The 13349-nt window shown below is 43.7% G+C and overlaps 1 protein-coding gene across 4 annotated transcripts in view; it reads left to right on the plus strand.

Annotated features, from left to right (window-relative positions):
* bsnb (bassoon (presynaptic cytomatrix protein) b) overlaps positions 1 to 13349 on the plus strand; it is a 250468-nt gene that overhangs the window by 33136 nt on the left and 203983 nt on the right. For all 4 annotated transcript variants that reach the window (XM_061932822.2, XM_061932823.2, XM_061932824.2 and 1 more), the window contains exon 2: positions 3607 to 3988. In XM_061932822.2, the coding sequence (XP_061788806.2) occupies positions 3607 to 3988 (382 nt within the window). The remainder of the gene's footprint in view (positions 1 to 3606; positions 3989 to 13349) is intronic.

Here is a 13349-nt window from a genome sequence, read left to right on the forward strand (position 1 = left end):
TAAGGCTTCTCATGGTTTATCGGAGCAATTTAAAAAAAATTGTTATCAGATTTATAGGCATGATGTTATACCTCATCATATCGTCCTGATAATTACATGTCTGATATTTATCGTAAGCCCCCCCAAAATACTAATATGCGGACATATTTGTCCACATACGGTTTGGAGCTCCGGCTTCATTCTGCATTCTAGCAAAGACTAAGTGATGCTCACCCTGTCAATTTAAAACGTAACAGTGCGCTGATGCTTTGAGAAGACTTCCACTTGTCCAAGTCATCGGCAGTGACTCACAGCAGTGTACACACGCTCTATATTTGAATTATTTTCTCCCTGACTTTATTTGGACCACAGGGGCTGAACTGATGCCCAAACTGTCTTTGAAGATGACGGCCATGACAATATTTTATCTGAGTTGTTATGACAGTGGAAATCCTCCCCTCTTTGTTTGAGAACCGCATTAATGCCCGGTGGCCAGACGGAGAAGGACAATGAAACGTTTACAGTGCATCCCTATTCTCTTTACTTTCTTTTTCTGCTGAAACACGTGAATCAAGCCACACTATACGCTTGATTTCAATTTATGAGACCGTATAAACCGGATTATCTTAAGTAAAATACGGTTAAATTCCTAAGACAAAAAGATTAATTTGTCAAGTGTTTTGCTTTTTCCTTAGCTTGTTGTGTATTTTTAGTGATGCCACCACAGAAGGGTGTAAAAATGTGATGTGACCATAGAACTAGAACTACGTCATAGGGAAGTGGTAAAGGCATCCCTGTCCCGGCTATTCAGTACTGTAACGGCTATAGGCTACCAGGACCCATTTAAAGAATTACTGTAGCCACTATGTGTGCCCAAAAAAATAAATTACCACTCCACTTCAATTTAAAGACAACGTAAATCCATTAATCCGTTAATAATGATAACTGATTAATGAGCCATTCGCAGTTTCACTGAACAGGTCCGTGTGTACTTAGACTTGCATGGCTTAATCTTTGAGACAAGCATATGCTACTGGCAGGATCAAACAGGTAGACCCACGGCATGGAGGGTTCGGTCTTCGCCCCTAGGTTAAGTGTTTTTCATACATACCATTGTTCTCTCTTTGACTAACTTCGCTTGATTTGGCTTTTTTCTAACATTCCACACTACAAAATAATAAAAGTGTGTATAATATCGGTATCGGCCCAATAAGGCTCCAATAACGGTTTCATATAGGAAGTAAAAAAGTTCTTTTGGGACACCTCTATTAACTAATAATTATAAATGAAGAGTAGAAAAGACTATGGAACATGAGATGCGTCTCACATATTGAAGTTTCCCCTTAGCACGTTCAACTTTGTTTTAATTACTGTCAAAAACGAGTGCAGATTGTAAGTGTACAACAGAAATACAGCTTGTGACACTGAGTAACAAACAAATATACTATGTATTTTAAAAAGGATAAAAAGTGTTGAGGCAATTTGTCACAAAATAATTCCTCCAGATGAACTATAAATGAGCAGCAATCTCTTACTTCAGCGAGTTAGTCCACTCTTAACTTCTGTCATCAAACCTTCCAGGCCTCACATGAATAATTGAAGAATTAATGAGACTTAAAAGTCCCAAATAATACTATTTTTGACAATTTTAGATAGAGGTTCTGACCCAATGTGTTGGAAGTGTCTTCGTTGCGGTACAGTGGGGGAAGGAGACGGCACAGAGGCAGGGACGTCGTTAGCTGTTGGCACATTTAGTGTGTGACGTGTGTAATTAAACCAAAATATGTATGGTGTGACTATGTGTAGGGATTATCTGAGGAGTGTTATCAGGAGTTGTTGAAGGTGCATGTTGAGCAAGGTGCGAAAGTCCAGGGAGGGCAAGGCAAGCTCGGAGGTCCAGGGACAGGCAGGAGGTCAGGGGCAGGAGCGAGGCGTCAAGGTCCGTGTCCAGGCATAATGTCGAGATCCAGGAAGGCAGCCAAGGAACCAGAGGGAATTCGGGGAGACGAGACACACAGCTCGAAACCAGGAAACGGAGGAACATAGCTGGATGGCGACACAGGACACTAGACGATGAGCACATAGGAGCGGAAACACATAGAGCTGGAGACGTGTAGGCTTACTGTACAAGAACAGGTAGCTACGTTCTGGCGCTGGAACGCAGGTTGCGCTGGCTTAAGAAGTGTGGCACCTCATCAGCGTGAGGTGTGCAGATTGCAGATTTGGAACCGCTGCGCTGGAGCGCAGCCACGGCAGGAGAGGAGCGCGCCGGCAAGCGGTTTTGATTGACTGATTGAGACTTTTATTAGTAGGTTGCACAGTGAAGTACATATTCCGTACAATTGACCACTAAATGGTAACACCCGAATAAGTTTTTCAACTTGTTTAAGTCGGGGTCCACTTAAATTGATTCATGATACAGATATATACTATCAGATATATACTATCATCATAATACAGTCATCACACAAGATAATCATCAGGGTGTATACATTGAATTATTTACATTATTTACAATTCGGGGTGTGGAGGGGGGCGGGGGGGGTTAGGTTTGGTTGTTATTATCAGTCATCAACAATTGAGAACAGAGAAATGGATATTGAAACAGTGTAGGTCTGACTTGGTAGGATATGTACAACAAGTAGTGGACATAGAGAGAGAGAGAGAGATCAGAAGGCATAAGAAAAAGTATGGACATTTGATTATTAACATTTGATTATTAACAATCCGGGGAGGGTGTTAGTTTAGGGTTAAAGTTGCCTGGAGGTGTACTTTTATTGCGGTTTTGTAGGAGGATAGAGATGCCTTTTCTTTTATACCTGTTGGGAGTGCATTCCATATTGATGTGGCATAGAAGGAGAATGAGTTAAGACCTTTGTTCGATCGGAATCTGGGTTTAGCGTGGTTAGTGGAGCTCCCCCTGGTGTTGTGGTTATGGCGGTCATTTACGTTAAGGAAGTAGTTTGACATGTACTTCGGTATCAGAGAGGTGTAGCGGATTTTATAGACTAGGCTCAGTGCAAGTTGTTTTACTCTGCGCTCACCAGACTCTCGGTCTGGTGAGCGCACAGCAGCGCGCCTCGGAGAGGAGTGTGACTGGAAGCGCTAATGTGCTGTGTGTCTCCAAGAAGTGCTGTTGTGCACTCTTTACTTATACACCGTAACTCTGCACGGGTCTTATGTAACACATACCAACTATCACATACAACAACGTAACGTTAGGAAGTGTGATAGGAGGACACAAATGTTAGCATGTGAGCTATTTAAGCTACATGCTAACATCAACAACATGCTAGGTTAGTGTCATCGCTGAAGAAAAACAAAACCATCAAACTTAAATCTCACACGATTGTGGCGAACTGACGGATAGTTTGCGGAACTCAAGGCTTTATTTTAAGACGTATAGTGAATCCTGTTTTAATTTTTTATTCAAACAAAGCTGTCCTCAGTAAAATTGTGGGCCTACATACAAGACAGGCTCATTTAGCTACAAGGCCTGTCAGAGGCGTTATCAGAAGAAGGATCTTTGTTAATGACTTGTATCAAAATTGAAGCAAAAAAGTGAGAGACTTACTATTTCTTTTGATAGGGACATTAAAATGCAGATCATTGTATGTTCTCTTTTAGGCCGCCTGCATCAGACCCAGGCCCTAAAGCAGGAGTACACAGCAGCCATGGAACAGGAGACAGGTTGGCCTCTCATGACACCCCACCGTCCCAGGGAGAGCAGGGCCACGGTCATGTGTCCAGGAAGAACTTGCATGTGGACGTGGGAAGCAGCAAGACTGGAAGGTCCCCTTCGGTATCCCCGGACCGAGGCAGCGTCCCTACCTCTCCTTACTCTGTGCCTCAAATAGCGCCCATGCCCAGCAGCAAGCTGTGCCCTGTCTGCAAAATGGCTGACCTGACTGGCACTGGTGATGACAAGCCAAACTTCAACACGTGCACGATGTGCCGCTCCAATGTGTGCAACCAGTGTGGCTTCAACCCCAACCCGCACCTCACTGAGGTAAGCACTACTGTTACTACTCTTCACATTAAAGCTCCACACAAGAACTTTCAGTTTTGGTTTATTTTGGCGGCGTCAGTGGACCAAAGCGGTCGTGTTTTGCTTGAAGGAATACCACATTTCCCATGAGGACCAGGACTACTGGCACATACGTACAAATTGACACAATAATACCACAATGATTCAGTATGACCACTGTTGGGTTAGTTACTGAAAACCAGTAACTAGTTACAGTTACTAGTTACTTTATTTCAAAAGTAACTCAGTTACTAACTCAGTTACTTACACCAAAAAGTAATGCGTTACTGTGAAAAGTAACTATTTAGTTACTTCTTCTACTTTTTTTTTAACGCTCCCATTAATGTCCTTTTAGCCTTCATTTCAGTACTGTTATTGCAGTGGAGAATAATACAATCTGTTGATCAACTTGACATACATTTGCATCACTGAACTCTGCTAAGCAATGTGGTCTACATACAACACACAAAGACAAAGATATGTTTCAAAGGGCCAATTTATTTCAGGCCAGAACAAATTGACAAAACTATTTTAAATAGCTGCAACATAACATACATAAGTAACAAACAGCATAAAAACACTAACACTAACACTAACCACGTTAAACCCTGATTCCGAACTAACAAAGGTCTTAACTCATTCTCTTTCTATGCCACTTCAATATGGAATGCACTCCCAACAGGTGCAAAAGAAAGGGCATCTCTATTCTCCTTCAAAACTGCACTAAAAGAACACCTCCAGGCAACTACAACCCTAAACTAACACCCTCCCTTCCACATAATACCTCTTCGGATTGTAAATAATCAAATATAGACACTTTTTCTTATACTTTCTGATCTCTCTCTGTGTGTCCACTACTTGCTATACATATCCTACCAAGTCAGTCCTACACTGTTTCAATATCCATTTCTCTGATGATGCAATTGTTGATGACTGAAGTGTTGATACCAACCAAACCTAATTCCCTCCCACCCCCTCCATATCCCTCACCCCGGATTGTAAATAATGTAAATAATTCAATGTATATACCCTGATGATTATCTTGTGTGATGACTGTATTATGATGTTAGTATATATTTGATAGTGTATATCTGTATCATGAATCAATTTAAGTGGACCCCGACTTAAACAAGTTAAAAAACTTATTTGGGTGTTACCATTTAGTGGTCAATTGTACGGAATCTACTAATAAAAGTTTCAATCAATCAATCAATCAACAACATAGCTGTAAACCTGGCTTCACCTAAGGAAGGCACACGTGACATACACAAAGCCTAACCAGGCAGATTTGAATTGTTGTTTTGGGCAGGAGACGGGATCTTTGATCCAAGACACAACTTACATTTAACTAAAATGTTCTTTTCTTTGTGCTCGACAAAAGAAAAGAAGTGAGAATATCTCATACTTGCCAACCCTCCCGAATTTCAGTGCCTCTCCCTGGGACAACCATTCTCCAAATGTCTCCCGATTTCCAGCCGGACTTAAGGCACGCCCCCTCCCGGTCCGTGCGGATCTCAGTGGGGACAGCCTGTCGTCACGTCCGCTTGGCCAACCAAAAAGTAACCACAGAACACTATACCGTATAGTCGTATAGTGTTCTGTGGTTACTTTTTGGTTGGCCAACGGTTTACGTTGTATTGCGCACCCCCCTCCCCTCTCCTCCCCTTCCCACACCCACACGCACACACACAGAGAGCGCAGAGGAAGAATCAGAAGCACGTCTCTGCTACGCTGCAATAATACACACTCAGATCCTCAGTTTCTAGCCGATACTACATAAAAAATAACGCAAAAATAACGCAGTAACGCATTACGTAGTAACGGTAACTGAGTTACTGAATATAAAAAATAACGCGTTAGATTACTAGTTACCGCCGAAACTAACGGTGTTACTTTGTAACGCGTTAGTCCCAACTGATCTTTACAGAGCAGGAACCTACATATTTTACACAAACTTTATATTTGCGGTTTGGAGTCATCGCATTGTTTTTTCTTTTGAGTTTGTTGCGTGGCTGGTCGTGTCAGTGTGGAACTGCACACTAACAAGCTGGTGGCTATTTGTTGTTACCACGCAAATTTCCGATTGCTAACATTAGCATTATCATTTTCATTTCAGCATCAAATGATGACAGATGTGAACAAGACCATGTGTTATGATGTAAAGGAGGGGTGGTTGTAATGTACGTGTCAATGAAAGGGCATTTTATGACTGTTCTTGATTTGATTTCATGCTATAGTACAATTTTATTGTTATAATTTTATTGCATTTTTTTAATATCTCTTTAATTTAGGTAGCATGGGACTGCAGATGGAAATTAACTATTTACTATAATCCGCTGCAGAACATATCTGCCTTTGAGTTGAATGTGCATTGTCCCTTCAAATAAAGACTAAACTAACTAAAAGGTACTTATTAGTAAAGCAGGAACCGAGCCAAGGCAGCATCGGTCTGAAATCCCTCCTCTTTGAGCTCAAGCCAGCGAGTGAAAGCTGGGCCAATGTTGATGTTTGACTGTCCTTTTATCCGGGTAGCCTCCCTTTTTTCTTTTTTTGTCTCTTCAGACAAAACTTTTCGTTTTTTGTTGTTGTTTTGAAGCTTCTGCCATGATAGCAGTATTTGCACATAGGCCTTCGCATCAACTTCCGTCTTTGCAACGAATGGGGAAAAAGGAAGTGACGTTGCTGTAAAGCAACATTTGTAGTTTTTTGTGTGGCAGGGTTCCTGCCACCCTTCTCAAAATTGCTTAGTGCCAGTGAAAGTGATACAGACCCCCTCATGACAGAGGTGTCATTCAACTAGTTGGAAGTTGCTGTATCAACCCATCCATCCATCCATCTATCCATTCATTTTCTACCGCTTGTCCCTTCCGGGGTCGCGGGGGGTGCTGAAGCCTATCTCAGCTGCATTCGGGCGGTAGGCGGGGTACACCCTGGACAAGTCGCCACCTCATCGCAGGGCCAACACAGATAGACAGACAACATTCACACTCATGTTCACAGACTAGGGCCAATTTAGTGTTGCCAATCAACCTATCCCCAGGTGCATGTCAACCCAAAAGTTATTAAAATATTTTATGATGGTTGAAAGGTTACTTAGTGCTGCTTTAATCATCAAGTATTAGTATGAATATTTATTTAAAAAACAACCTCCACAGGGTGACATAATACACTGCAGAGCCAAACTGACAAATTATATCACCTCCCTGCTTGGCACTCAGCATCAAGGGTTGGAATTGGGGCTTAAATCACCAAAATGATTTCCGAGCGCGGCCACCGCTGCTGCTCACTGCTCCCCTCACCTCCCAGGAGGTGGAACAAGGGGATGAGTCAAATGCAGAGGGTAATTTTACCATACCTAGTGTGTGTGTGACTATCAGTGGTACTTTAACTTAAAATTTTTGGACATACTAAGGGCCAATCCCAATACACCCCCTCACCCTACTTTTAAGCCCTATCCTTAAATTGTGCGTGTTCCTGTGAGGGTAGTGGTGTCCCAATTACTCTTTGCATAAGGGTAGTGGGCATAACGAGGGTTAGGGGGTATGAATCTATCCCTTCATAGCGAGGTATTGCAGATGCTGACTCGCCCAGGGAGGGCCAAAGAAAATCCCCCAATTTCTGCATAAATTATACAATATAATACATGTTAGTTTGTAACGTTTGCCAGCTAGCCACGCTAGCCACGCTAGCTAAATGTTAGGCTAAAATACGTTAATGTGAAAACATTACCGTTACATACCTTCAAAAAATGTACAAGAAACAATAGTCGTCGATGGGAGCTTCTTCTCCGTGTAGTTATTAGTTTATTCATAAACTGAAGCATGATTAAAGATAAAAAAAAAGATCTGAACCGTTAACCCCATTGCTGCTGGGTTAGGTGTGTAATGGTGGGACTAAGGTTGTACGGTGCACTACTATTAATAAAGTACCGCGGTACTAATGAATTAAAAAAGGTACTACTGCCTTTGAACAATACCGGTACTCTTTTTTTCATCCACATATGCTGCCTTGCGGCAGTAACTTTGGTGGGCCGAGGCACATGAGTGTGTCAATGCACACATACAAAGCGCATACAAGCAGAAACAGAATGGCAAAAAACTGCAATTCTACTGGTTAATAAAGAGAGTGTATGAAACACAATATGGAGGTATTTCGGCTTCGAAATTACTTATAATGGTGACGCTTTAAACATAGAAGCGCTGTGCTGCAAACGGTGCTTTAAAACATGCCTCGTCAAAGGGGGCAATACAGTGTTACCACCTTTGCTTCAAACTTAGTTAAACATTTAAATAACAAGCATTCAGATCTGCACAAGGAGTTTAAAGGGTGACAGGTAATGTAGTTAACAGCTCCCCCTGTGCACATACAGATTTGTAGACACACACACAGCTGGTTGGCTTGTTGCAAATTGTAGTGGCTATTTCAACTGCTTACTTACTTGTCATGAAGCATAGTTGTTATATAACCACTTCAGAAGTGATGACACAGGGTTTTGTGTTACTCGTTGAGTCGGCTGGGTGTCAACTCACACGGTTGAACAACCATGTTGCTCCCTCCGTTGCCATCAAACTTCTTTATTGAAGTCAGAAAACATTTACATAAAAATAAGTCATGACACATTTATATAAAACACATAACTTCCTGTTCAGCTCACATGCATGCGGAAGTCGCAAATCTTCAAAATAAAGTACCGTTAAAATAACACAATGTGAATAATGCCTTTTGTTGCAAATGGTGCTTACACCAATTTTTTAGCGCAGTCAAAAGTGAATTGACTGAATTTTGTAACAAATTCCCAGTATTTCATTTGCCTTTTATCTTTAACAATGTGTGTTTTACCCGCTAAATGTCTTATCTGTGCACTTTTAGCCATAGTATTATTTTTAAGTATTTACTAATTACGGTATTTGTCTTAAAGCACAGATCAAAATTGGCAACCATAAATCATGAAGCATGTAATAGAATATCAATAAAGACTTAGACTTAGACAAACTTTATTGATCCGCAAGGGAAATTGTTCCACACAGTAGCTCAGTTACAAAGGATGGAAAGGGTAAAGATGGAAATGATAATACAGGTATTAAGTAGACTAAAAATGTACCATAGTAGCAATATAAAATATAACATGCATCCATCCATCTGTTCGGGGTCGCGGGGGATGCTGGAGCCTATGTGTAATATTTACATATTATATATACACAGTATATAATACATACTGATATATTCCATCCATCCATCCATCCGTTTTCTACCGCTTGTCCCTTTCGGGGTCGCGGGGGCGCTGGAGCCTATCTCAGCTGCATTCGGGTATATAATATTATTATATTATATTTTTATATAATATATGCAATATATAACAAATCCCAATTACCACGTACAATATTACAGTATATGTAACAGCTGCAGCAAAAAAAAAAAGGGCAGCATAAAATAGAGAGTAGATCCAGCAGTAAATATACATTATAAACAAAGAGAGGTAGTTAACATAGAAGCGGTCAGGTAATAGACAGATATCATCTATTGCTGTATGGCGAGTCATTATACAGCTGGATGGATTGTCTGGTGGAGTGGGTGGGCAGGATTGTCCATGATGGCGAGCAGTTTATCCAGTGTCCTCTTGTCCTTCACTGACACAAACGCCTCCAACTGCGTGCCAATAGTTTGGCCGGCTTTCAGTTTGTCAATCCGGTTTAAGTCCCTTTTGCTGGTGCTGCTCCCCCAACAAACCACTGCAAAGTACAGGGCACTGGCCACAACAGACTGAAAAAAGATCTCCAACAGCTTGCTGCACACATTAAATGTTAGGAATAGGTGAGGTGGATCCCAAGGATGCAGAGACGTATTGTGTGTGGACAATAGTTCTTCCTTTTATTTAGGAGAAAGCACAAAGTAGCAAAACAAAGGCGATGGTGGTAACCACAAAAAACACACCATGTAAAAAACTACTAAGAGAAACAAAATACACAAAACTAAAAGCGCTAGACAAGGCTAGGAAAAATACTTCATGAAAGAAGTAAGCAGAAAAACAAAGTACAAAATAAAAACGCTAGACAAGGCTAGGAAAAATACAGGCAAACCTGAGAAGACGGGCACAAGACGAACTAGGGAGTTCTCTGGCAAGACCAACAACATATGCGTCTGTTGCAAGCAGTAGACAAAGTTCCGGCCCTCACATGTAGTCAGCAGCCAGGTTAAATAGGCTGCCACTTAATTGTCCTCAGGTGTGTGCTGCTGCCTCGCGCCAGCTGCACCCCACACTGTGGACGGAGAGAGAGAGTGAAGAGGTGTACAGACAAAACAGATTGAGCAAGGAATTTCAGATTACCACATCAAAGGACCTAAGCTTCCTGTGTGCTCATGTCCTTCTTGTGTACAGCTTTGCTGTTGTCCTTCCAGTCCAGTCTGCTGTTTAAGTGGACTCCCAGGTACTTGTAGTGCCCCACTACTACCACCACCCGGCCCTGGATTTTGATGGGCTCCACAGGGGTAATTTTCTTCTTGATAAATAAATAAATAAATAAAAAATAAATAAAGCTTTCTATTCTGTTCTAGATTATGGCAGGTTATATTATGTAATATGTGAAATTTTAAATCGTTTTTTGAGTGCAATACGAAAAACCCAATGTGTTTAATGTCTTTTCATTTTATTTCCAATTTTTTATAAGTGTTATTTGATGGTGATAAGAAACATATGTTTAAATGTATCATAAGATTTTCTGTTAAAATGAAGCCAATGATGACATTTTTGGTGTTGCCCTTTATTTTAAAAAAATTACCGAAAAGTATCGAAATACATATCTATATAGATTTTGGTACCCGTACTGGTACCAAAATATTGATATCGGGTCAACCCTAGGTGGGACGTATACTGTATAACTATGTAGTCGCTTACGTGCCCGAACGTAAACGATGGATTGACGGAGCAAATGGTGTCCATTGTACAATTCCTAATGAAGATTACAAAGCTCTACTCATTGTTGCTTCATCTCAAGGGTGTAGTGGTAGTGGGTGTGGGTGAACACTGGGCCCAAATGATGCCTTTATGCCTAGTCCTCTCCTTCGTAGGGGGTCTCTCACTATATATATATATATATATATATATATATATATATATATATATATATATATATATATATATATATATATATATATATATATATATATATATATTGTGGAGCATCACAATACCTCCGAACAGGTGAGACTAGGCGGAGGGCCAGCCATCCCAATGAAAGCATGCACCAGGCGGTCAAACTACGCCACCCTCTAGGTGTGGTCATTGAAGGCAATTTAGGAGACCTGATCAAGGCATGAGGAATGAGATAATTTGTTTGTTTAAATGAAATCCCCAACCAGGAGGAATTTAAGTTAACCTGCATTCCAAAAAAAGTGACTGAATAAAGCAACGCTGCTGCGTTTGAACCCTAACAGAACTGTCTCTGGGAGGTTGGTTTGTGACCGCACATCACAAATTGGTGGAGAATGCAGGTATAGAAGACCCTCCCCAACCACAGTATGGAGCAAGCAGTAAGGGCGCTCCTGCAAAGCCAGGCGGAGTTGCAGAATGCGATGAAGGAACTGCTCAAGAAGGTCGACAAAGACGAAGCAGTGGTTCGAGCCCCGGGGGGAGTCCTCACCAAACAAGGCCCCGATGACGACGTTGAAGCCTATTTGGAGCTCTTCGAGCGCACTGCTACAAGGGAGCGATGGCCACCCGGTGAGTGGGCAGGAATAATTGCCCCGTTCCTCATTGGGGAGGCCCAGCACGCCTGCCGCGACCTGCGAGCAGAGGACGCACGAGACTACCCCAAGCTCAAGGCCGCCATATTAGCAAGTCATGGGTACAGTCTACCAGCTAGAGCTCAGCGATACCACGCCTGGGCCTACTGTGCCAGCCAGCCGCCCAGGGCCCAGCTCGCAGAACTACTACGTCTTACCCAGGGCTGGCTGACGAGTGGCGGGGAGACACCCTGGATCCAAAGATTGGTGATTGATCGGTGTATTCGAGCTTTTCCGCCCGATGCCAGAAAGTATGCTGCGCAGGTGAGCCCCACCTCCCTGGATTCTCTGGTAGCTCTGTTGGAGAACTACCAAGTTAGCAACAAGATGCTCCGAGCCACCAGAGCTGAGCCAAGCCGCCCCACCCCTGCTGAAAGGATGGGCCGTGAACGCCGGCGATCTCCTCCCTGTACTCCTCCACGTAATTCCCCAAGGGATAGTAACCCACCGGAAAGGTTGGCCCGACCCCACAGAAGGTGCTACGTCTGCGGGCGAGAAGGCCACACCTCCTGGGCCTGTCCGGAGCGGGACCGAGACGTCTCAATGCCCTCTTCCGCCAGCTCGGGTGCCCACCGACCTTGCTTGCACACCGGGGACACCAGCCGACCCCATGCCACCCTGCCGGTGCGGGTGGGAGGTACAGACGGCCATGCCCTGATTGATTCTGGCAGCGTTGTCACCTTGGTGAGGGCTGACTACGCTGGTCCTTTCGGCGCAGACACCATCCCGGTCACCTGCGTCCATGGTGATGTCCGCCATTACCCGGTCAGCCATATCCGGGTCCAGACCCCCCGTGGAGACGCCGTTGTGGCTGCTGGGGTGGTCCCCAACCTACCTATCCCTCTGCTGATAGGCACGGATTGTGCCCTCTTCCAGCGGTATTGGAACCCAGGCCGCCGCCGCCCACATCCTCCCCGACAAACAAGACGCAGAGACCGGCTCCCCGCAGCCTCGACCCCGCGGACCGCATTCCCCACCTTCCAAGCACCTAGAGGAACCTCACCAGGAAGTGGAGCATCTGAAAGAGACGCCAGTGGGGTAGAGACCCCTCCAGCCAGTGAAGACCCCTTCTCTGAGTTCCCGCTCATGCCGGTCGAGGGGAATCCACCTCAAGGCGAGTACGCCACAGCCCAAAGGGCTGACCCCAACCTGGAAATGGCCCGCCAAAGCATCACCACCATAGACGGTCAACTGGTCTCTGGGGTGAGTGTGATGTCTTATCCTCATTTGGTAAAAGCGGGTCTGTTGTACCGAAGTGCAAAAGCTAAGGGTGGGGAAGTTGTCGAACAACTATCAGTGCCAAAAAATTACGTCACCCGGGTGTTGTACCTCGCTCACTCCCACCAATTAGGGGCTCATCTGGGAGCCCAGAAAACCTATGACCGAGTGGTCGCACGCTTTTATTGGCCCGGGGTGAAGCGAGCCGTCGAAGACTTTTGTCGCACCTGTCCGGAATGCCAAAAAGCGGCACCACGGAAAGGCCACATTCGTGGCTGCCGAGAAGGTGGGCGTGAGTGGCGCCAGAAGTTCAGCAGCCGGAGAGTTCTACGACTACGTCTCGGGT

This window comes from Nerophis lumbriciformis, linkage group LG38 (genome assembly GCF_033978685.3).
Source record: "Nerophis lumbriciformis linkage group LG38, RoL_Nlum_v2.1, whole genome shotgun sequence".
NCBI classification, from domain to species: domain Eukaryota; kingdom Metazoa; phylum Chordata; class Actinopteri; order Syngnathiformes; family Syngnathidae; genus Nerophis; species Nerophis lumbriciformis.